Raw genomic sequence first — 26,279 nt, 5'->3', positions numbered from 1 at the left:
CATGCCCATTGCCCTTGGCTGGCCCCTCGCTCTAGGGCCTGACCTCCCCAGACCATGCTCCATTGCCCTCATGGGCTGTACAAATATGGTTGGCACTAAGGGCACAAAAGGTTAATCTGGCCCTGTTTCTGATGCTTGTTTTTGATAGTTGTACTTGTAAGTTTTTTGGATTGATTTTTTTCCCCATAAAACTGTTTAATATTAATCATTAAAAGGGTGGTTCTAGTGTGAAAAGTGACCAGTAACAATGTAAGGGTACATGCTACTGCTGTCTCTGCAAACTCAGCTGGGATTCTGAGGGTCAAAGCTGCGTTCATTTTCTCCACCCCGAGTCCCTCCACTCATTACCAGTACTAAAGGTTCTGAAAGCTAAATTATGCTCTCAGGGACACCTGGATACACCACTGACTTTCCACAGGTATAACGGATTGGAATTTAATGAACAATTCTGTTAAGAATGCACAAGAAAAAGGATCCCTCTCCCTCTCTCTCTCAGCATGATGGCTCTTTGCAGGACTAGATAGACTAATGAGGAGGTCTCAGGCTCCTTTGAAAGTCCCCAGCCTGTGTTGTTAGTGTGTGTTGATAGGACTGAATTTCTACAGTGAGCAGATCTGCAGCTTAAGGAGATATCACTCCACCAGAGCCACTTTTCAGAGGAGAGCCATGTAAGTATACATTGGAGCTGGTCAAATCTTTAAAGCTAGTTTTTGCTAAAAGATGAACTTTCACCTAAGGTGTTTTGAAAAAACATATCAATTTCAATTGTTTGATTTCCAAAAAAAATTTTTTTTAATCCATGTTCATATTTCATTGAAAAGTAAAGGTGGGTGAGGTAATCTCTTTTTTTATTGGACCAACTTTTTTTTTTTTTTTTTTTTTGCTGAAAGAGGCAACCTTTTGAGCTACACAGAGCTCTTCTTCAGGTCTCTCTCACCAACAGAAATTGTTCCAATAAAAGTTACTTCACCCACTTTGTCCGTCTAATATCCTGGGACCAACACAGCTACAAACACTACAAGCACTGACAAGTCTAAAGTTTCTGCAATAAAATTAAAATGAAGTATGTTCCAATTTAATTACTGTGAAAAACTGATGTTTTAACCTGCTCTGATTATAAAGGGGGAGGGTCACACCACCTATTAAGGTTGCCCAACATTTCCCATTATAAGATCCTGTTTTCAGTTATTTATAACTTTGTCAAACAAAGTTTACCATGCCAGGTGTCTGCCTGAGGCTGAATTTATTTATTTAATTTAAATTTCAGCCAAAACAGTTCAGCTGTTTCCAAGAACAAGGCTAGTGAAAAAATGTTTTGCACAAGCAACCTGAATTCTGGCATTTCCTAACTATAGAACTCAACTTTTATATTTAACAGTATTTTGTTATGTGATGCATATACCCACATGAACAAAGAGAATTACATTTTGTACTGATGTCAAAGCTAAATTTGGTTGCATATTTAGATTAATATGTGTGAGTGATAGCACATTGAGTCATTCAGTGGGTCTGGGGTCAGTTTACCCCTTGAAAAGAAACTCAAGGTATTTTCCAGTGTTTTTTTAAGTTTACAAGTCGTACCCAAGGCATGTTTATCTTGAACAAAAAAGGCTAAGAGCGCATAGACAATTTCATTTGTGCAAATCCACTTAAGTCACGCTGGAATCGAGCTCTGTTACCAAGAAACCATTCCTCTCTCTCCCCTTCTTTGTCTCAGTCACTATCTGTTCCTCTCTGCCTATGTTCTGTACTTTTCACATAGGACACCCTTCTCCCTAAATTACTAGCCATAAGGTACTTGTGTTGCAATGATTTCCCCCAGCTGCTTCTCAATCTGCCTTACCACCTGATTAGCCTGGGAGTGTTTTAAGAGACATGCTTGAGCAGCTCATTTCATCAAGAGATGCTGGAGGACGAAGAGTGTGTTAAGATGCTGCCCTGTGTTTTCTTCTCCCCCAAGACAGCCCAATGGGCTGGGACCCTACATGATTCAGAAGGCCAAAATGAGGAAGGATTCCAGATAAAGTGGGTGGCAGCAGCAAGTCAGCGTCCAGGGACATTTCTGCAAGAAAGTCTCCACTGGGTTGTCCAGGCAAGTAAAACAGTCCACGCTTTGTAAGATCAATTACCAGACATCCTACTACTACAAAGTAGTTGTACCATCTCCCCTGTCATCACAGGACAGAAGATATTTACTCCCTGCCCCTCCTCTCCCCACTGCAGCTGCCACAAGCTGTGAAGGAGTTTGCAACACAAGGGCTTCCCATACTTGGTTAGCTTTGGTAGCCAGGAAATAACTTTGAGGCAGTGGACACCCAGGCTGGGCTTCTGTGACTTCAGGGACCAGTTCAAATTTGGATTTCCACATTATGGAACCCAGAAGGGACCGGTGAATGCGTACATCAGCAGCGAATCACCACATTTCAGCTTATTAACCCCCTTCCATTGTGTGGGACTCTCCACCTGAGTCTAAATGTTATTAAGCCTGGTCTACACCCAAAATTTAGGACTATCTAGCTGCGCTGCTCAGGAGAAGGAAGAATTCACATTAAGTTAATCCAACCTAAGCCCCAACCAGCACAGACCCTGCTAGGTTGATAGAAGAATTCTTCCTCCCAGTGGGGTGGATTTACTAGAGTGATGGAAAAACCCTTCTGTTGCTGTAGCAAATGTCTACAGCACTGTCGTATAAACATCAGCTAGTTCATCTAGGACTTACACTCCTCAGGCAAACCCAAGGAAGGATAGTTTTAGATTACTGTAAATAAATGGAACTCTCCAAACAGAAGCTTAGCATACTGACGGTAAACCCCTGAGTACAATTGCACTAATTCACCTATCTGTTTAGAAGGACTCTAGGTGTGAGTGGTTGTGGAGTGTGCTCTCCCCTTATTCCTCTGCCTCTTCCAAGATAGGTTGTGCAGCTAACATAAGAGACTTCGGGAGGCAGTACTCATGGGGGAATCACCCTCAAAAGGGGGAGTGACAGTCCCTGTCAAGAACGCCGATTTGCCAAGCTACTATCCTTCCTATATCCAAGTCCTTTAAGCCTCACTTCTTCCATGGAGCCAATGCAAAGGGAGCCAGGTCAAAACATTTAAAGAATAAAAACACCTCCAAGTGACTCCTGGCTTCTCCAGCATGCTGTGTCTTCCCCATTCTGATCTATTGGATTGGAAGCGGTTTGCCCAAAGAGTATAGTTTTGTGCATCTTGTACAAGGCTCAGCACTTTTCATTGTTTCCACTTAGTAGAGCTAGAAATCTTAGTGATCTCATTGCAGGATAAGCCTCTTCTGGCGTTACCAGGGGTTACATTTCACTAACGTCATAGGACCTTTCCCAACTTGGAGGAATCTCAAATACTGTCTCCAGCTTTTGCAAAGGGAAACAAAACAGCTCTTGAATATTATACTCCATGGTAATGTAGCCTATAAAAGTGAAACAGGAATTTAAATTGCTAAACACTATTCATGTTGATATGGCAGACAGCTCATCCAGAACATATTTACCCTTGCTTTGCATTATTTTGCTGAGCCTCAGTTATAAATCAAGCCTAGTTTCCTTTACCCAGGTGAGTAAAAGAAAGACCTAAACACCTATTTAACAGCATCCAGGAGAAACAGTGTCAGCTCACATTTTCATCTTCATTTGAAAGCCGTATCTCTTCTAGCTTCCCTCTCCACTCTTAACTGAACCAAAAAACACAGTGAAATCTTTTTAAAAAAACAAAACAAAAAACAAAACAGTGAAACATCTCCCCCCGCCCCAAGACTCACTCATGGGTCTTACAACTTAGCTAGTGAGGCTATAGAACTGTGTACAAACCTTTGCTTACTAACACGGAGAAAAGGGAGAAGTTGGTTGCATGACTGCATAAGTAGACAGGAACAGAGGTATGTTTAGAGAGGTCTGGGTATTTATATTGGGTCTATGGCATGTTGGGCTGGAGAGAACTGGACTTTTCCCTAAACTGTCAGCTGTAGCTCAAATGGTTCTGCGGCCACATGGTTGGGTACAGCATATTCTTGCAATGGTGCTCTGCAGAGCACCAATGACAAGGAGAAGCAATATGTGATTTTTAACAGACAGGGTTAGCCTTCAGTGTGCAGCCTACTCCTCGCTCAACATTGTAGTTATGTTCCTGAAAAAATGCGACTTAAAGCGAAATGATGTTAAGTTAATCCAATTCCCCCATAAGAATTAATGTAAATGGTAGGGTGCGGGTTAGGTTCCAGGGAAAACTTTTTTTCCCCCAACACACACACACACACACACACACACACACACACACTTTTATACATACATATACACACGTGTGTGTGTATGCGTGTATATACACAGTGTAAGTTTTAAACAAACAATTTAATACTGTACACAGCAATGATAATTGTGAAGCTTGCTTGAAGTGGTGAATGGGATATTTCCCAGGGATATTAGCCTTACTGCTAAATGATGAACTAACTTTTGGCTGAGCCCTCAAGGGTTAACCCATTGTTGTTAATGTAGCTTCACACTCTAGAAGACAGCACGAATGGAGGGAGAGGAGACAGTGACACATACCCTGTGTGTGTGAGAGAGATGCGCATTTCCCCTTTAAGTACCCTGACCCTGCTCTAAGTACACTGCCTTGTTAAGTAGATCAGCAAGTTGAGACAGCAGCTGCTCCCAGGAAACTCCCTCCGTCCTGAGTCCTGTCGTGTCGTTCCCCGCCCCATGGAGATGGGGTAGGTGGCGTGCAGGGGGAGACCCTGACATTAGCCCCTCTTCTCCTCCCCCCCCCAGCACAGCAAGCAGGAGGCTCCTGGGAGCAGCTCCAAGGCAGAAGGCAGGAGCAGCACATGGCAGTGGGGGGGAAGGACAGCTGAACTGCCAGCAATTGATAGCCTGCTGGGCAGCTTCCACACAGGGAATTTAGGGAAGCAGAGAGCCGATGGTGGGATGCTGGTCCACCTTGGTTCCAAGCCGCCACCAGCTAGCTGCAATGGGTCGCTCTTCCTGCAAGCAGTGGACAAAGCAGGCAGCTGCCAAATGACATAAGGGCGCATTGCGCAACTTTAAACAAACATGTTCTCTAACTGATCAGCAAGATAACAACGAAGTAACGTTAACTGGGAGGGGACTACTTTCAGTGAGGAGTTACTGTACCTACTCACTCATTCCCTCCTGCCCCCAAGTTGCTATATAATGGGATGAAAGGGGAAGAAAGAGCACAGGTCTTCTTCCCATTGCTTCTTCTGCCCAGTGGAAATTAGAGTGATACAAACTGCCTCACACTCTAGCCCTGTGGTCAGCAGATGAGACGAGGACAGAATTGCAAGTTTCCAAGGGTTCTATGATAATCCATGCCCCAAACAGCAACTTGATTTGCCTGTACTTACAAGGCACCTGAACATACATTAGTAATATATCATATTATACAGGGCTTCAGATTTAATACAATTACAGGTTTACAGAGATATGTCTTTGCCTAAAATAAGAAGCAGGTTGACCAGTGTTATTCTGCGTTATTTTATCGAGAAAAGCCAAATATTTTCCATGCACTTCTTCTTTCCCCTGCCTCAAGCTGAGCCACATAATATCTTGCTAAGAAATGCCCTACATGTGCAATATATGATGTGGAATGTACATGGAGAGAGGAGAAATGCATTCTTGAAATTTATATTGATTTGACTAAAAATACAAACGTCCCCCTTTCTCCAAAATCTCGTCAAATAGAGGTCAACAATTTAAAGGCTAATGTCTACCATTTTAAGTGGTTTTAGAGACTAGTTTGACAGCCTTCCATGAAAAAAAAAATCTTCTCTGACTTTTTAACCTCCTTGAAGCAGGCATTTTCTTGGGAATCAAAGCATCAAAAGTTATTGGTTTAGAAAGGAAAAAAAATAAGAATGCTGCTTCAGCTATCATAGCAGGAGCTTTTTCCAAGGAAGTGGCCTTCATCCACACCACAAGCCATTTTCTTGAAGGAGAAACTGAGAAGATGACACTGAACTGGGGGCTGGGGTGTATGGGATGGATGGGACTCAATGATTTCCCATTAACATCTACTGTTCCCCAAACCCCATCCCATCAGCATTTATTATCCTGTTCAGATTTTTCAAACTGGTTTTACAAGACAAGGAATGTGGTATAACAATTTAGGAGTAGGTGACATTTCTAGTCTTTAGCTCAGGGAGGATGTGGTGTGGAAAAGAAGGGAGCTATTGGAGGAGGAAGGAGTGGCAGAGAAGTCTTCTGTTTAATGCTTTCCACAAAAGAATTCATGTAGCAGCAAAGGGCATGGGGCACCATTTTCACAAACATTCAGCCAAAATCTGCTTCCACTGAACTCAGTGGAAGTTTTACCTGGCAGACACTTTTGAAAAAATCTCACCTTAAGTGACTTGCCACAAGTATCACATCATTACTTGTGGCTCCTAGTCCTGAGCGCTCACCACTAGACTGCATCTGTTTCTGGGTGAGCTTAATAAATAAGTGTCAATAATAAAAGCAAAAGCAAACAAATGAAGGTTAGTCTGAAACTGTTGCCCCTCCAGGGGACTCTACAAACCCTGTTCTCCTCATAAAAGCAAAGTTCTATCCCATGAGGGCAGTGTATTGGACTTGATGCCATCTTATTCCACAGGTTTTGGAGTACGCGTTAGACCCTCTCTCTTGGGCTTGTTTTAAAACAGAAGTTTTATCAGGTCTCAAGAGGTTTGGCTGGGCAACCCTAATCCAACACACACTTTATTGAAGCACAGAACTTCACTCACCTTTCCTTCCCGAGTTACCCTGGTTCGATGGCTTATCAGTTACTGAACCTTAAAGGTAGAGAAACAAAAACAAAACAAAACAAAAGATATCAAGACATGGTTTGTTTAGAGGCAGCATAACCAAACACCACATACAGAGTCACACAAAAATATACTTTAGTAGCCTAATCCCCAGGGGTTGTTTTTAAACTTCCAGCAACCCCATCTAGGGCTCTAAGACTCCACTGTAGGAGTCCATGGCAAACACTTATGGCAGCACAAGGAACAGTTTTATGCATTAAGGCGGTCAAATCAGGGTCACATTAAACAAGTGATCCTTATGCCTTGTCTACAGTACATAGTTTTGTCGACAAAACAGCAGAGGTGTACACACTACAATGTTCCTTCTGCCAACAAAACTCTCCTGCTTTGCTGGCAAAATAAAGCCACCTTGACAAGAGGTGTAGAGCTTTTTGCAGCAAAGTTAATATCGACAAAGTGTTAGTGTAGACACTACGCTCATTTATGTCACCGTAAACTGCCTCCAGGAGGTGTCCCACAATGCCCATCCTGAGCACTCTGGTCAGCAGTTTGAACTCCCCTGCCCTGCACCCAGGTACACAAGCATCTGTCCCATCCCCTGTCCTTTAAAGACCTGGGAATTTTTGAAATTCCACTTCCTGTTTGCTTGGCGTGGACAGTTCACATCCCATCTTCCCAGCTGACCATGTCTGTTCCATGGGGCAAATGTTCTCCCGCTTGGAGTAGATCTCCCACTGAGTTGTTGGATCTACTGGCTCTGAGGGGGAGGAAGCTGTGCAGTCCCAGCTCCGCTCCAGCCATAGGAATTTTGATACCTATGGTTAGATTTCTCATGGTGTGGGGGATAAGGGCTATGAACAGAACATGCAGTAGTGCCATATAAAGATAAAGGAGCTGAGACAAGCCTACTAGAAGGCAAGGGAAGCAAACCATAGCTTTGGTGCTGAAGATCTGCTGCTTCTATAAGAAACTGGATACCTTCCTTGGTGGTGACCCCACCTCTACTGCCAAGAGCCCTGTGGATACTTTCGCGGGGCTGGTGGTGGCAAACAGCAGACTCAACCTCAATGATGAAATTCTAGACTAGAAGGTTGAGTTGGAGGATGATGTAGAGCACACTGCAGGGTTGTCCAGTGGCGTGGTGAGTCAGGACTTCTTTTCCTCTTTTGGAAGGGCATAATGAGTGGGGTTCTGCGGGGATCAGTTCTGGGTATGGTTCTGTTCAATACCTTGATCAGTGATTTAGATAATGGCATACAGAGTACACAAAGTTTGTGGTCGATACCAAACTGAGAGGGGTTGCAAGTGCTTTGGAGGATAGGATTATAAATTCAAAATGATCTGGACAAACTGGAGAAATGGTCTGAAGTAAATAGGATGAAAATGACTGCCTAGGAAGGAGCACTGCGGAAAGGGATGAAGAGGTCGTAGTGGACCACAAGTTAAATATGAGTCAGTGTAATACTGTTGCAAAAAAAAAAAAGTGATCATTATTCTAGGACAGAGGTGGGCAAACCTTTTGGGCCGAGGACCACATCTGGGTGGAGAAACTGTATGTGGGGCAGGGGGTTGGGGTGCAGGAGAGGTGCGGTGTATGAAGGGACTCAGAGCAAGGGACTGGGGCAGAGGAGGTGTGTACAAGGGGGCTCAGGGTAGGGGGCTGGGGTGCAGGCAGGGGGGTTAGGGCAGGGAGTTGGGGGAGTGTGCAGGAGGTGTTTGGGCTCTGGCCCAGCACCGCTCACCTCAAGCAACTCCAGGGTGGCAGCAGCACACACCAGGGCCAGGGCAGGCTCCCTGCATGCCTGCCCTGTCCCTGTCCCCAGCCCCAAGCCAATCCCAGAAGCGCTGCGGCCCCTGTGAGAGGAGGGACGGAGGGCTCCATGTGTGCTGTCCTTGCCGCGCCTCCAGGTAACTCCCCCGAAGCTCCCATTGGTCGCGATTCCCTGTTCCCAGCCAATGGGAGCTGCCAGGGGCAGTGCCTGGAGGTAACACATGGAGCCCTCTTCCTCCCTGCCCAGGAGCCGCCTCCAATCCTCATAGGTGGGGGTCGGAGGCAGAAAAGAGCACAAGGGAGTGGAAAGACTCTGAAGGAAAAATTTAAAATAGAAAGACAGTTCAGAAAGGAGAGTGATGAGTGAATTGTAAAGGGCCAGGAGTGGATGATAAAAGTGATGGAGGTGCAAACAGATGTTGAAGTCCCTAATCACATTCCAGGCAGAACACATGCATGCTTGCCTCTCTCCCTCCCTCCCCACCTCGCAGTCAATACAAAAAACTGCTTTCTGTGCCCTCCAAAAACTACTCCCACACACTCCCTGCAACTTCCTGGACTGTCTCAGTACCCTGTTCACTCCACACCTTCAGACAGTTTCCAAAATGATAGCTGGACTTATGCACAGTTCTGAGATCCTACACTACTCCACCCAACAAGCCTTGTGTGTGTTAATTGGTATTTAATAAAAACAAACTCTGAAAGATAACCAATCTTCCTTTGTCTTCTACACACAGTGGTTGCTGCCAATAGTAGCAGTTTGATCATTTGGCTGACTACAAATCCTAGTCAGGAATCACCATAATTTTCATGCAAGACATCAAGTTAAAGCATGGCAAAGTGCCATATAGAGCACCAGCAACGTGTCTTTCATTATCAAAACATTGCCTCAGAGTTTCCCTGATTCGAATAGCCCCCCATTGTGTCCCTCAGCCCTAGTATCTGGCTTCTCAAATTCAGCAGACAGATGATCTGCCTCCGTGCTCCATCCTGGGAAAACTTTTCACCCTTAGCTTCACAAATATTATGGAGCACGCATCAGGCTGCTATGACCATGGGAATGTTTTCCTCAATGAGGTCTAATCTACCATAAAGGCACCATCAGCATGCTTTTAAATCGGCCAAAGGCAGATTTTGTTGAATTGTTCCTTGCTGCTGTCCAGGTTTACCTTGTAAGGCTTCATGAGCCATGGGAATAAGGGGTACTCTGGGTCTCCCAGAATCACTATGAGCATTTCAACATCCCCCACTGGAATCTTCTGGTCTGGAAAGGAAGGCCCTGCTTGGAGCTTTCTGTGCAAGCCAGTGTTCCTTAAGATGTGTGCGTCATGCATCTTCCCAGACCACCCCACACTGAGGTCTTGAAATGGCCATGGTGATCCACAAGCACCTGCAATACCATAGAGAAGTACCCTTTTCTATTGATGTACTCCATCGCAAGATGGTCTATGGCCGAATTTGGGATATGCATGCCATCCATTGCCGCTACAGTGGTAGGGAATCCCACTGCTGCAAAGCCATCTGCTATTTCATGCACATTGCCAAGAGTCACAGCCCTTTGTAGCAGGATGTGATTAATTGCCTTGCATTAACACAGCCCTAACGGTCGACTTCCTGACTGCTACTGGTCAGTTGCAAATCAGTTTGGAATTTGGAGTCGCCAACTTCCACACAGTGAACGCCATGTACTTCTCTGACAGGGCAGCTCTCATTTTGATATCCTTGCGCTGTTGAGCTGGGGCAAACTCTGCACGCAGTTCCAGGAAGGTGGCTTTCCACATCTGAAAGTTCTGCAGCCACTGCTTGCCATCCCAGACCTGCATAATGATGCGATCTCATCACTCAGTGCTTGTTTCCTAAGCCCAAAAGTGATGGTCCACCATGTTCAGCTGCTTTGTGAAAGCCCAAAGTAATCCAGGGCTATTTCTTTTCAAGGCACACAGCAGGCCAGGCACCTCAGATTCCTGTTCAGATTGGGAGCTCATGATATACTGCATGACCAGCTGCAATGTGTCCATAACAGTGACCACAACAGTAGAGAGCAATGGAGGATCCAACCTTTCAGACAGAGATGGTGGGTGCAGAGTTGAAAAATGCTGCCAAATGCAGTCAGAAGCCCATGAAATGCTGGGATGGAAAGAACTGCATCATGGGACACTGAGCCCACACCCATGATGCACTGTGATCCATTCTGCCTTCCCACAACTCTTAGCTGCAGAAGGTGGCGAGTAGCACAGTGGGACAGCTACCCACAGAACACAGCTCTCACTGTCAACACCAAGAGTGGATGCACTCTGCTAACAGAAGGAGTGTTGTGTGAACATGCACAAATAATGTAATTATACCATTTTTTGATTGTTGGCTTAAATTTGCATTGACCAAACTCCATAGTGCAGACAAGGCCTTAGTATCTGGACTCCGTGATTTGAAGGGGCTTAATGTAGCAGCAAGTCAGTAAGAAACCATGAGTAAATCCAAGGGGGTTTGGGGCATGATTAGTAAGTCACTGTGAACAGGGGATATGAGAGGATGAGTCAATTTGTAAGTGTCAGGGAGGAAGAGTCAGGTGGCTGGGAAAGACAATGTAAGCAGGGACAGTGTGTTTGGGGAGGAGAGCTCTAAATGGGGCCTGGATTTACCCAGACAGTCTTAGTCCACCCCTGAATGTCACCAGCTATCATTGAGGAAACAGGACTCTGAACTACTGAAAGGATTTAATTTTAAAGTGGTGGGTTTAAAAAAAAAAACAAAAACAAACAAAAAAAAGCACCACACAACCCACCACCTAATCTTCATGTGAAAGATAACATCCTGTATTTATTTCTTTAGCTTGCCTTATAAAGAGGCACTCTCAAACAATTTCACATTAACAACGTAATCAGAGACAATGGCTACTTGGGCAATTCTCTCAGAAGTGTGAAAGTTAAAAGGAAAAGCTCTGTTTTCAAATACAAAAGGATCAAATCAAGAGCAGAGTGCTCCCTGTACCTAAACCCCTTCAATAGCCAAACTGAAGATATGCAGCTTGGCCATTTCTGTTTTTCTTTCACTGGCTTCCGTGTGTGTGACCAAAAATAAAAATAAAAAAAATAACTGAGTTCTATATTTAAAGTTTATCCTAGAGCAAAGGGCTTGCACAGGACCTATATGAGTCTCATGGTCAGATCTTAAGTAGTGTATGGGCTCTTCTTAAGGAAGACTCCCATCCTCCCGAATAAATTTGTCAGTAATCTGCTGTTCTAGAATTAGCAGTGGGAAACACAAATACAACAGGGTCTAGGGACTTAAGCGTCCTACAAAAAACAGACCAAGTTTCCTGGTGACAACAAAGTGAATCTTATAAGAGGGGGAAAAAACACTATCAGAAAGACCCAATCTACCAAATTATACAGTAAAAATGTAAAGGAAGATCATATTCTGAGGCAAGCCAATTTGCTGTAGCATTCTATTTTCTAGAGAAGATCATTCAAAACTTATAATCTCCCACCAAGTGTGAAAACAACATGCCTGTGAAACATCTAGTATCTCAAGTTACAGCATTCTTAGCCAGGTATCTGTGTAACTCCTGGTTGGGAAAAAATGTGACCTCCCCAATTTTATAGCATGATGCACCGAGCTCCCTCATTACCATACGCCATCTGTTGACATCACACCAAATAAGAGAAGAAAAAAAATTGTTTAAACTTCTGTTCTATTCTGAATAAGGGACAAACAACAAGGTGAGTGTGAAGAATACATTCAAGATAAACACCTTGGGTGTGCATATCAACAGGCACAAGTCCATAGATGTAGGAAGAGTTTATATAGGTCACTTCTGAACATAGCACAACATGGATCATAAACAGTATTTCCAAATCCACTTTTTAGTGAGATGTCATGGGGACTCAACATTTTTCAAAATCAGAGTTGGGTGCTAATGAGCTACACAAAGCAGTCACCCATCCACCCACCCCAGGGTGCTGTATATGCTACCTGCCAGCTCATGGAGCCAGAGATTAGGACAGGAAAAACGAAGGACAAATGGGTATGTACAACCCCATCAAGTCACCCTATCAGCCTCCAAAAATCTTTTTTTTTTTAAGTATTTGGCTTTAGAGGGTCTGCTATCAGTTTTAATATATAAAAGATTAAAATTCTGTGTGTTCAAGTACAAGATTCTCACCCTACAGTGCGCCGCCTAGCTACAGTAACCAATAGCAGAAACTGGAGCACGGTCTCCCGAGCATTCTAACAGCAGCAAACTAATAGAACTGCTGCCTTCGTGCTCTCTCTCTAGTTATCTCACATTTGACCCAATGGTTGGAGTTTGATGCCATTAAATCACCCAGTTTGCCAGCTTTCAATAGTATAGCCATGATACAAAGGAGAGTAGCACTAGTTCAGTGGCATGGGCAGGAAATTCTCTCCTCCATCTTCTCCAGACTCCACCATCACCTGTGTATACTCACACACTGGACATTCTGCTGGACATTCACTGCCACTCCAAGACACCCCACCTCTAGAGGGATCATCTCTCCAGAGACAAGGGTCGAGCCAATGGCACTTTGAATAGCTGGAACGAAGCTCGTTTTATAGTGTTTCCAGGCATTGCTGCAAGCCACTCACTTTTTTTTCCCTTGGAGTAAGAGAAGTGCTAAACCTTGACATCTAGCAGCCCTCTCTTGCACGGAACTGGAATAGCAGCCATGTACACTGAAAGGGGTCAGGATGTCAGTAAACTGGAGGAGTGAAAGTAGTTCACTTGAAAGTTGTGTCTATTGTGTTAGGAGGCAATGGAGAAACTCGAGAGAGAGAGGCTCTAACTTTATCTTGTCCTTCTGCATGAACTGAATAGTAGCTGAGCTTTAATTCCCACAAAGAACTTACCATGTCTACCATAGTTAAACTTGTATTGTCCCATTCTTTAAACATGCCCATAAATCCTCTGAAGTACAGTTTAGTAAAAAATAGCCCCATCCCTCTATTCCAGGCTGCGGTTTCACTTCCCTACCTTAACTATCTTCTGTAAGTCTTTCACTGCAAGTCTGCACTCCAATCAACCATGGAGCTGCCACTACCATGAGAGAGAGATTGGGAACACAAGCTGCCATATGGCTAGGGTGCACACAACTGATTGGGAGTAGTGGGCACAGCTGCAACTTAAGTTTGGCAAGTTGGTAAAGTCACTCACAAATACTGAACTAGTGGCACTAGGAACAGAACAGCTCCCCCTCCCCTCCCCCTCCCTTTCTCTTCCACCAATATTTTAAATCATCAAATAAATGCTTATTTAATCCCACACCACAGTACCTGAACATACAGGAGTTTTATTCTGCACAGAAGAGCCACTGATGGGTTTGCCATCGGGAGTGACACACCAACAGTATCCAGTGTAGGTATGGCATTGCACCTGTTCAGGAAAGGAAAGAGCAATAACTGACACTTCATTTCTCAAAGTATCCTCCACAATGCCTTCCGAACCTTAGCTCTTGTGCATCCTTGCTTACCCAGCATCTTCAAAGTGAACCTCAGCTTGGGAGGCCCATCCTTTCAGCATGGAAGATTGTGAATAAAAAATGCTTTTTCAGTTTTGGTAGACACTGGTTTGGACAATGGTGGTACTTTATGTTTGGCTAAAGAAAGGTTCTGCTTTATTCTAACCCGTTAGCCAGTCTGCAGATCAGGACTTGAAGCAACTGACAGAATCTCCTCTGAAAACATAAGAATGGCCCTAGTGGGTCAGACCAAAGGTCCATCTAGCCAAGCATCCTGTCTTCCAACAGTGGCCCGTGCCAGGTGCCCTAGAGGGAACGAAGAGAACAGGTAATCCATCCCCTGTTGCTCATTCCCAGCTTCTGGCAAACAGAGGCCAGGGACACCATTCCTGCCCATCCTGGCTAATAGCCATTGATGGACCTATCCTTCATGAATTTATCTAGTTCTTTTTTGAACCCAGTTATGGTCTTGGCCTTCACAACATCCACTGGCAAGGAGTTCCACAGGTTGACTGTGCTTTATTTGAAGAAATACTTTGTTTTAAATCTGCTCCCTATTAATTTCATTTGGTGACCCTTAGTTCTTGTGTTATGAGTAGTAGTGAACACTTCCTTACCTACTTTCTCTACACCTGTCATGATTTTAGACCTCAATCATATCTCCCCTTAGCAGTCTCTTTTACATTTTATCTATGGTGTGTATCATTACACCTCACTCTGTCCCTTCCTTTGGTTCATATTTATTCATGCCATCATTTTACTTACCATTATCCATACATATAAACTGATATGACTGGTGTTTGTACTATCCCTCTCAATTGCATGCTGGTTCAATAAAAGCTTCCCCAACCCTTGTCACAAAAAATTTGAGGTTCATTTCTTTGCTTTCTGTTTGAGTTTGAGAGACCCTGGGGTCTCATTTTCAAGCTTTCCTCCACAATCATGAGGGCTGGAAACTTTCGTTAAAAAAGCAAGCTGAAAGCCTCATGTAATCACATCTCCAGGAGCCAGGGCTTGAAGTACACCACTATACATCATGAGATGCATGATAAAAATCTCAAGGGTTGGCAACACTGCATCACATTGCTTCTCCATCATTGCACCCTGGATAGCTTCCTGCTGCTGCACTGAGACTATGTGCCATGATCCATGGCTCACACTAGTTGATATTGGGCTCATCCATGCCTCTTTTAACCCCCTCACACATGGGGCTCAGGCAACTGCCCAGGAAATTGAGAACAGAGACCTTTTAGAAACCTCAAGCTTACCTAAACCACAACGTTGGGAGATTAAAGTTCAGGACACTAGACTTGACCACAGAATGTTTAGGAGTCAGAACAATGGTGGTCCAGCACCCAAAGAGTGCAATTATGAGCCTGGAGGAATGTAACCCATCTCATTCTCACCTTATATTTCTATGTTCAGTATTTATAGGGAGGTAGGAAAGTAGATGGTCTAGCACCATTTCTAATAGCAGGTAATTGGAAAAGGTCAGCTTTCGCCCGCCCCCCCCCCCTCATCAAACCAGGTGATGGTTAGAAATGTTTACCTAGCTCCTGCATCTCAGGAATTTTGAGAGTTCTTGGTGCTTTCCAAACAGTTGTGCACTTTCTAATTGGTATCTGAATTTTTTATGCTTATTTAAATCCAATCCACAACTTTGTGCAGGGTGAGGGATAGTTATGGGTGAATCACAATGGCCAGACTACACAACATGGTCAGTCAGAAAAAGTATTAACATATTATGGTAACTTTGCCTTAATAAAAAGTTTTCCAGAAAAAGACTGACCTTATGCCACAGATCGGCTTCTTGTGGAAATGCAGAATCGAATTTGGGTGTTATTTTCCTATAAATGTTCAGTATCATCCACTTTTATTGGAAACATTTTAAGTTCAGCTCCCTTCAGCCTTGAAAATCAACAGTTATTGGGGACAGCAATGGATCCTGTTATGTCTCATGCATTGTCAACAAAATTGTTAGTTAAGTTCCAGCCAGAATATTCATTACTGGTGAAGACGTAGGAGTCAAAGATACAGCTGGACTTTCAGAACCCACAGTGAATCTATCTGGCTGACAGCTGAACATTTTAAGTTATAAAGCCCAAGCAGATATGATGATATGAATGACTGAGGGGGGGAAAGAGATTGAACCCAACAAGGAGTTTACAGATTTTCAGAACTATGCTATGTACTACAAATTAACTTTAAAAAAGGAAGCCTGCTCCTACCTGACTTAGTAATTAGGCAAGAGGACGCAATTTCTATTCTTCAGGAGTAAGGGATATGCCATCTCCATTATGCCTTGATTGAAGAATGAAAAGCAGGAAGGATGCACCCAACAAAAATTGCTTTATCGCTGTTACCCACATTAATTAAAAATTGCTACAGTAGCTCCCTCTATCCTCCACCCTACCCCCGCCCAGTACAATGTGTGAAATCAAACAGAAGCTAACACTCCAGCCACTGGCCCCATGAATAAATTCCTGCCCTTGTCAAATTCATTAGAATATGAAAACATTAAAACTGTAGTCACTGGCAGGCTCCTCTGCCTCTTAATTCTTGTCCAGAGAATGAAACTATTGTTGGGATCTCTTCAATACCACACTGGAGTTGCCAGAATGAGATTCTGAACCATTCTAAAAATCTTTTAACAAGCTGGCTGGATCACCCCTTCACAATGGATTTGACAAAAGAGAATCAAGGGGTTGTTTGCCACAAGATAAACTGGAAATAGGAGAGGAGTTAGTCACATGTGCATGTGTGAAGTAGATATTAGGGGGCTGAACTGTAGTTTTGGGTTAGCTTCAACCAGTCTTTTGAGTTAGGGAAAACAGAAGTTTCTTATAAAGAAGCACTAGGGTGCCTGATGTGGAGTTGGAACAGCTCAGAGCAACATTGAACTAAAAAACAAACACACAACAATGTTCAGAGGACACAGTGACTGCTGTTCAGAAAGGGTGTTTGATAACTGCTTCATATCCAATAGCAGATTAGAAACAAAAAACAAACATTTCCTGGCTCATTCAATAATAAAAGAGAAGTGGGGGGAGGGAAACAGAGGCAAGAGAAACATTCCTTTTACATTCAGAACAACATTTCCACATGAAAAGAAAACAATTGCAGTCTTCAGAGCACATTGCAGAGTGGAGCTACTCTATACATGTGGTGTACATGCCTGCACACACACATGGTGCCAGTTCCAGTTTTATTCAGATGCAGCTAACAGATACTGTAAAACCAGCTATAAAGATGGTCTACAGTGATTCATGGATTACTAAGGCCAGAAAGGAGCATTAGATCTAGTCAAACCTCTTGTATAATGCAGGTCTCATCCAAAAATTTCTGCATCAAGACCATAACTTCTGTTTGAGCTATAGCATTCCTTTTAGAAAGGCATCCAGTCTCTATTTAAAGCCTTCGAGTGATGGAAAATCCACCACATCCTAGGTAAGTGCTGCCAATTGTTAAATACTCACTTTAAAAACCTTGCACCTGATTTCTGGTCTGAATATTATCTAGCTTCAGCTTCCCATCACTGGATCTCATTATGCCTTTTTCTGTTAGTTTAGAGAGCTACCTATCATTAGAAATCCTCCCCCATGTAGGTACTTGAAGACAGATACCAAAATCACCTTTTTTCCTTCTCTTGGGTGAACTGAATACATTGAACTCAAATCTTTCACTAGGAGGCATGTGACACACTACCCCCATATTCTTCATAGTAATATTATATATATGATATGATTATGGCATAACATGTATTTTATACAAGTTAAGTCATGTAAGATATCATTGAAAAGGTTATAATTCACTGAATAGGATTATCCTATTTGTATGCATATATCATTTTGGTATCTGAAGTTAGAAAATATTATCTATGCATCTATTTCAAATGTGTTCATACCTGGGGAATGCCCACTAGACAGAATGCAATCAGTCAAGATGGTTGGCTGGGAAGGGCCATTAGAAAGAACAATAGGTCTAATAAAATGCTTATCTCCCACTGGGGAGCTTTCCTGAGGATGCTACAAACAGCCTCCAAGTCATGGCTGCTATGGCCCTACACAGACATGTGACCAAGTCCCCTGGTACTGGACTCCATCATAGAATACCAGTGTTTTTCCATTGAAAGGGGCGAGAACTAAAACTGGGAGACAAAGGATTCCAGCCATATGAAAAAGCTATTTAAGGCAGGGGAGTGACATCATCATGGTTCTTCTTCACTGATTCCAAGCGTCTCCTTTGGTCAGGGAAACACCTGAGAAACAACAACAACTGAACTGTGGGAGAAGGGTTGAACCCAGGCTAGAGGGATTCCTAGCCTGTGAAAGGAATACCTGGAGTTTTAATCCGCAAGCAAGTGCAGCTTGCCTTCAAGAATCTCTGCAATCTGCCTAAACACATTTAGGATGAGAATTTGCTACATATATCCAATTTCTTTGGTATATTACACTTCGCTTGCATTTGTTTTATTTGCTAGGTAATCTGCTTTGATCTGTTTGCTATACCTTATCGCTTAAAATCTCTCTTTTGTAGTTAATGTGTTTTTATTGTGTCTAAAAACCAGTGTATGGAAATCCTAACTGAGGACACAAAGCTGTTGCATATATTCCTCCACACTGAGAGAGGGGGCGAATTTCATGAGCTTACACTGTACAGTTCCCTGCACAGTGCAAGAGGATATAAATTTTGGGTTTACCCTTCAAAGGGGGGTGTGCACTTAAGTAACTAGGCAGTTCCTTAGCGGGGTCTTCCCATTCAGAGTTGATCTCAGCATCTGTGTGAAGCTGCAGCTGAGTGTGTCCCTACCTCTGTGTGTGCTAGAGGAGACTTGAGAGCCTGTCACAGCAGTATAGTGTAAAGGGAGCCCAAGTTAGTGGGTCAGGTGGGCTCAGTGGTACCCTAGTTATAGGTGGCACCCGGAGGTGGGGGAGGAGAACCCATCACAACATGTTTTTCCAGACTTCAAATCATTCTTGTAGCTCTTTTCCACATCCTCTTCAGATTTTTCCAACATCCTTTTTGAAGCCACAACACCTCTCACTGGTAACAAAACCACTGCAATCTTTCTGACACAATGCATACCAAACAGAAGTAAGGAATACTCAACATGTGACCACAGTGAAATCTATAGTCTTTGGTTTGCTTCAGGAAACTCCTCTTGAGTGTGGGATGCTCTACTGTTGGGGATTCTAAAGAAGCAATCAATAAGAAATGCTACAAAATTAGGGCTCAGTCCCTGTGAGGTGCTGAACATTCTTTGCTCCCACAGAAGTCATTGGAAGCAGATGATACTCATTCAGTACGTTGCATGAGTTGATCAGTATCTTGCAGAATGGGGCTCCAATATTTTGATATCCCTAGGGAAAAGGAATCAGAGAGATGGCACCCCCTTTTTCTAATACAACACCCTTTTAAGGAACAAGCAATATGCAGAAGTCCTGTCTGAATGGCTAGTTTGGTAAGGAATAAAGTTACTGTGTGGGAACCCCTGGTATAAAACAGTGTTTTATCAAATCAGCCTTCTATAGGATGATGTTAAAATGTGAGCTTGCTGAACATGTCAGGAATGTCTTTTGCTCAATCAGTATCAGCTTAACTCCCAACCCTCAGGTCACCTTAAGAAAAGCATAAGTGAAGCACTAGATTTAAGAGCACACTCTGTACCACTGTAGGGCTGATAGACCACTGTGCCAGCAGTTGCTTCTTGGAATGGAGAAATTCCAAGTAAAGTAATGCACTGAAAAAAAATGCTGCTTTTCTGGGATTGCCAGCTTGCCAAGTAACGGGGTCCAACTTTGACAGTGGACACAGAAGGGACAAAACAAGACATGCCATGAAAAGCCACACCAAGCCATGCACTCAAAGCAGCAATGTGATTAGTAACACTCACTTTAGTTTGTCTGTAATTGATTTTGTTTAAACCTCAACCACCTTTTCTGAAAACCTGCTTGGGGAAAACTATGAAGAATATAATTCTCCCTGAGCCCATGGCAACAAGCCCTATGGCACTAAGAAGCAAAGCAGTACAGATTACCCAATACAGTCTGTGTTATTTAGGAAGATCAGATCACAACAGGTTCAATGCAGCTTGAAAAGGAATTACCACCAAACAAAAAAAAGACACCACCACTACCACACTGGAAATAGAAACCATTTTAAAGTAACCTACAACTTTGCCCAACATGAATTAATTCTCAATTACATGCAATTAAATCAAATCAAACATTGTGTTGTGAATAAAACTTACTTTTCATCAGCCTGGTTGTACTACACTGGGTTAAGTGTTGACAATTATTGTGATGGGAAATAATTTACCCATATGGAAGGATTGAAATGGTGGTAGTGTGGACTTTTCTTGATCACAGCAGGCAAGTAGAGGAGAGGCACTACCTGATGCCCTCCTGATTACCACCGAGTCTAACTGGATCCCGGGAGGAAAAAGGGATAGACATTGGTTTTGTTCAAAGCAACTCTGCTTTCTGACCTTGTGTGTTACACCTTCCCTTGTGATTAGAGATGGGTGAACCAATTAGAACTAAGAGCTAGAATGACCTTAGTTAATTTTTGAGTTTCAGATGAATTTTCCACTTTCCTGACCACTCATTTTCCATTTTTAGTCTCTCTGCATTTTGGGTTCCAAATGGGCCCAGGACCTTAAGTACTGAAATGCTATGAGAGACTGTTCCTGTGGTATTTCTGGGCTCTCTGGAAGCACTCAACTTTCAGATTGCTCTCAGACACATGTCCAAAAATCTGGATAGCTTGTGACTGAACCTCAATGTTAAGGTGGGTTCATTCACCTCATGTTGTAATGCCCTGGACTCTGGAGAGGAAACAAATGGTTTTTATCTGAAAGATGAGCCCAAAACATCAGAGAAGGGTTTTCTGAAGCTCTTTGTGGCAACAGTAATGAATGCAAGTCATCTGAGCCCACTCTGTCCTCCTTGTAATAGTGCTTCAGGGAACAACAGAAGAAATCACACTTTTGGTCTCAATTGCCTCCTTCCCAGCAAACCACACTTATCTCACACATGAGTAAGGAGGATCGCTCAGTGGCTAGAGCACTAGCCCAGGACTTTGGAGAAGTAGGAAAATATAGCAATGGCTTAAGCAAGCAAGGGACAGAGCAGTTGTACCCTGTGTGTGATCTTCCTTCACATAACTCTGAAAAAGCAGCTCAATCCTGGTCTACGGCAGCCTCTACTATTTTAATTTCAATCCTGGGTCCCTCCTGCAGCTCTACCAATATACCCTTGTATTACATAACATCACTGCAACCGAAGGACCTCTTGATGCCAGGGGGCACAAGGGTACATCAGAGTTAGAGATCCCCTGGTTCTGGCATTTATCTACTAGTCTGCCAGAGAAAGGCTTTCATTAGACACTTATGTGACAAAGTCACACTAACCATCATAATCATTGTGAGAGGTCTATAGGAACATGTGAAGAGTTATGTATATATACTAAAAAGTGTTATCTAGATCTGTGAGTTAAAGCAAGTCACCAAAAGGTGAGTCACATCTCCCTGGAAGGCATGGGAGAAGAGAGATTTCTTTCACTCTGGCTGGTCATATGCAAATTGAGTATTTTATTGTTCACAATGGACCCCCATTTACAGTCTGAGCAAAGTGCTAATCAGAAGATTGCAGGGGCAGGATACCAGCAGGGGTTATCCTGTTTGGAGTAAGAATGAACTTTGAAAATACAGCTGAGGTGCAGATGAACTCCCAGGTATTCCTTCAATGTGTGAGGACAAGCCATCAGCAGGTTTATTTTAAAAGAAGGGATCTAACAGGACTGCTTGGAAATACTGACCATAATATAACAACATTTAACATCATTGTGGTGGGAAGAACATCTCAACAGCCCAACACTGTGGCATTTAATTTCAAAAAGGGGAACTATGCAAAAATGAGGGGGTTAGTTAAACAAAAATTAAAGGTACAGCGACTAAAGTGAAAACCCTGCAAGCTGCATGGATGCTTTTTAAAAAAAGACACCATAATAGAGGCCCAACTTAAATGTATACCCCAAATTAAGAAACACAGTAGAAGAACTAAAAAAAAGAAAGAGCCACCACGGCTTAACAACCATGTAAAAGAAGCAGTAAGAGATAAAAAGGCATCTTTTAAAAAGTGGAAGTCAAATCCTAGTGAGGTAAATAGAAAGAAGCATAAACACTGCCAAATTAAGTGTAAAAATGTAATTAAGAAAAGCCAAAGAGGAGTTTGAAGAACGGCTAGCCGAAAACTCAAAAGGTAATAACAAAATGTTTTTTAAGTACATCAGAAGTAGGAAGCCTGCTAAGCAACCAGTGGGGCCCCTGGATGACTGAGATACAAAAGGAGCGCTTAAAGATGATAAAGTCATTGCGGAGAAACTAAAATTCTTTATTGCAGCCTTCATGGCTGAAGATGTTAGGGAGACTAGGTGTAGGTCACCTCAGGATGGGATACCAAGAGAGTTTCTAGACACCATTAATGACTGCTTCTTAGAGCAGCTACTCCTGGAACCCTCAAGAGGAGAGGGAATTCCTGATTTAATCTAAGTGGAGCATAGCATCTGAATATAGCTGAACCACCCAGTAATAGTGACAATACCGTATTACACTTAACATCCTTGTAGAGGAGAAAATACCAAGTACATCAGAGGCAGGAATCCTGCTAGACAGTCAGTTGGGCCACTGGATGATTAAGGCGGTGAAAGAGCACTCCAGGAAGATAAGACCATTGCTGAGAAGCTCAATGAATTCTTTGCATCTGTCTTCACTGCAGAGAATGTGCGGGACAGTCTCATACCTGAGTTATTCTTGTTAGGTTACAAATCTGAGGAACTGTTCCAGATTGAGGTCTCAGTAGAAGCAGTTTTGGAATAAATTGATTAAGCAAACAGTAATAAATCATCAGGACCAGATGATATTCGCCCAAAAGTTCTGAAGAATTTAAATATGAAAATGCAGAACTATTAAAGTGTGGTATATAAACTACCACTTAAATCAGCTTCTGTACTAGATGACTGGAGAATAGCTAATGTGATGCCAATTTATAAAAATTGCTCCAGAAGCAATCCTGGTAATTACAGGCTGGTAAGCCTAACTTCAGTACCAGGCAAATTGGCTGAAGCTATAATAAAGAACAGAATTATCAGACAAATTAATGAATGATTTGTTGGGGAAGAGTCAAAATGGCTTTTGTAAGAGGAAATCATGCCTCGCCAATCTACTAGAATTATTTGAAAGGGTCAACAAACATGTGGACAAGGGTGATCCAGTGGATGTAGCATACTTGGATTTTCAGGAAGCTTTTGACAACCTCCCTCACCAAAGGCTCTTAAGCAAAGTAAGCAATCATGGAATAAGAGGGAAGGCCTTCTCCTGGATCAGTAACTGGATAAAAGACAGGAAACAAAAAGGTAGGAATAAGTGGTCAGTTTTCAGAACCAAGAGAGGTAAATAGTGGTGTCCTTCAGGGATCTGTACTGAGACAAGTGCTGTTCAACATTTTCATAAGTGATCTGGGAAAAGGGGAAAACAATGAGATGGTGTAATTTGCAGATGATAACTACTATATCTTGAGTAGTTTTGTAAGTCCAAAGCAGACTGAAGAGTTAAAAGGATCTCACAAAACTGGGTGACCAGGCAACAAAATGGCAGATGAAATTCAACGTTGATAAATAGAATCATAGAATATCTGGGATGGAAGGGACTTCAGGAGGTCATCTAGTCCAACCCCCTGCTCAAAGCAGGACTGATCCCCAGACAGATTTTTGCCCCAGATCCCTAAATGGCCCCCTCAAGGATTGAACTCACAACCCTGGGTTTAAGCAGGCCAATGCTCAAACCACTGAGCTACCCCTCCAGGGTGATGCACAGGGGAAAACAATCCCAACTCTACATATAAAATGGAGTCTAAGTTAGCTGTTACCATTCAAGAAAGATCTTTGAGTCATTGTGGATAGTTCTCTGAAAACATCTGTTCAATGTGCAGCAGCAGTCAAAAGAGTTAACAAGGTTAGAAACCATTAGGAAAGGGATACACGAGATGGCAGTAAATATAATCCCAGTATATAAATCCATGGTACACTCACACCTTGAATATGGCGTGCAGTTCTGGTCGTTCTATCTCCAAAAAACAAAAAAACAAAAAACAAATGGAAAGAGCAATGCTGCAAATGAGAAAGATACAGAAAAGGGCAACAAAAATGAGTACGGGGATGGAACAGCTTCCATGTGAGGAGAGATTAAAAAGACTGGGACTGCTCAGCTTGGAAAAGAAACTACTAAAGCAGGATATGCTAGAGGTCTATAAAAATCATGAATGGTGTGGAGAAAGTGAATAAGGCAGTGTTACTTACCCCTTCACACAACACGAGAACCAGGGGTCATCCAAAGAAATTAACAGCAGATTTAAAACAAACATAAGGAAGTACTTCTTCACACAATTAAGTCATCCTGTGGAACTCGTTGCCAGGGAATGTTGTGAAGGCCAAAGTTTAACTGGGTTCAAAAAAGAATTAGGTAAGTTCATGAAGGATAGGTCCATCAATGTCTATTAGCCAAGATGGTCAGGGACAGGGATCCAACCCCATGCTCTTGGTGTCCTAAGCCTCCAGCTGCCAGAAGCTGGGAGTGGACCAAAGGAGACAGATCACTGAGTAATTGTCCTGTTCTGTTCATTCCCTCTGAAACATCTGGCATTGGTCACTGTTGGAAGACAGGATACTGGACTAGCCAGACCATTGGTCTGTCCCAGTATGGCCATTCTTATGTTTGGGACCAAGTGCTGTACAATGAATGCTGAAGCAGCTCACCCAGCTACCATCACCAACATACTTAACAAAACCATCACTAGGTCTCTAATTCCAGTAGTTAGGTCAGAAATTCCATCCCATCCTCTGACATTTTAATCTCTAGATGTTGAAGCACAATTTATGGGGGACATGCTGAAATTCAGCTCCAGGAAAAAAAAAAAAAGCGGCGGTGGGGGGGCAAGGGGAACATGCAAACAGACTTCACCATGGCCCATTTAATTAGCCCACTATGCTATGTTCCCTAAACATAGCTATGTCCCACACCAACATCAATATAATCCACATACCTCTGCACAAGACCAAATCTTAATGATTGTCGGCAAGAGTGATGAGATGGGAAGAAACACCTCCATTTCACCCCCCATCCACCATTTCCTACCTTTCCCAGAAATAAGGCACACACACAAATAGGAAGTTGCCTCTGCAAACTGTTCAGGAAAAGAGGATGAAAAAATAAAAAAATAAAACATTCATGCCAGGTGTCATAAACAGATAGCTAAGGGTTAATGTCTCTTTCACTTATAAAGGGTTAACAAACAGTGACCTGCAAACACTTGACCAGAGGACCAATCAGGAGACAAGATACTTTCAAATCTCGTGGAGGGAAGCCTTTGTTTGTGGGTTTGGGGTTTGGCTTTGTTCTCTCTGGGTCCTGGACGGGACTAGAGGTGCAACCAGGTTTCTGGCAATCTCCCTGCTACAGTCTCTTATCTATTCAGAATTGTGAGTAAGAAAAAAGGTGGTTATAGTCTTTTAATTGTTTTCTTATTTGCAGAGGTGTACTTGCTGGAAGTAGCTTAAATTGTGTTTCTGCTGGAGAAAGTTTCTTTCTATTGTTTATAAGTTGAAAGACCCTGTAACTTTTTACCATCTAAAGTGCAGAGATAAACCTTTTACTTTTTCTTTCTTTTTTATTAAAAGTTTTGCTTTTTAAGATCTGTTTGATTTTTTTCTCCTAGTTAAGGTTCAAGGGAATTGTGTCTGTACTCACCAGGAAATTGGTGGGGAGAAGAATTTTTCTCTTTTGTTAGATTCACGCAGCTTGAATCTGTATGGTCTCTGGGTGAGGGGGAAGAAGGGAGGGGGAAGGTAACACTCCTCTCAGTGTGGTGATTCAAGAAGTTGAATCAGGCGATCTCCTAGTGTTCCCAGGGCGGGAAGGAGCTGGGAGGGAGAAGGGAGGGGGAAGGGAATGGTTTATTTCCCTTTGTTGTGAGACTCAAGGAATTTGGGTCTTGGGACCCCCAGGGAAGGTTTTTGGGGGAGACCAGAGTCTATCAGGTGCTCTACTCTAAGTTCTGATTGGTGGCAGCCTATCAGATCTAAGCTGGTAATTAAGCTTAGAGGACTTTATGCTAGTACCCATATCCTGGACGCTAAGGTCCAGATTTGGGAATTATACTTGACACCAGGAAGTTGGCAGGATGAATAAGACTGCACCCACT

At 43.0% G+C, this 26,279-nt stretch overlaps 1 protein-coding gene across 6 annotated transcripts in view; it reads right to left on the bottom strand.

The window, feature by feature from the left end:
• SMOC1 (SPARC related modular calcium binding 1) overlaps positions 1-26,279 on the bottom strand; it is a 192,047-nt gene that overhangs the window by 79,215 nt on the left and 86,553 nt on the right. For all 6 annotated transcript variants that reach the window (XM_050953555.1, XM_050953557.1, XM_050953556.1 and 3 more), the window contains exons 4-5: positions 13,838-13,937; positions 6,757-6,804 (exon numbers count right to left, since the gene is read on the bottom strand). In XM_050953555.1, coding sequence (XP_050809512.1) covers positions 6,757-6,804; positions 13,838-13,937 — 148 coding nt within the window. The remainder of the gene's footprint in view (positions 1-6,756; positions 6,805-13,837; positions 13,938-26,279) is intronic.

The sequence above is a fragment of the Gopherus flavomarginatus genome, chromosome 5 (genome assembly GCF_025201925.1).
Source record: "Gopherus flavomarginatus isolate rGopFla2 chromosome 5, rGopFla2.mat.asm, whole genome shotgun sequence".
NCBI classification, from domain to species: domain Eukaryota; kingdom Metazoa; phylum Chordata; order Testudines; family Testudinidae; genus Gopherus; species Gopherus flavomarginatus.
Note: the sequence above shows the minus strand (reverse complement) of the source record. Positions and strands in the feature narration are given on the sequence as shown.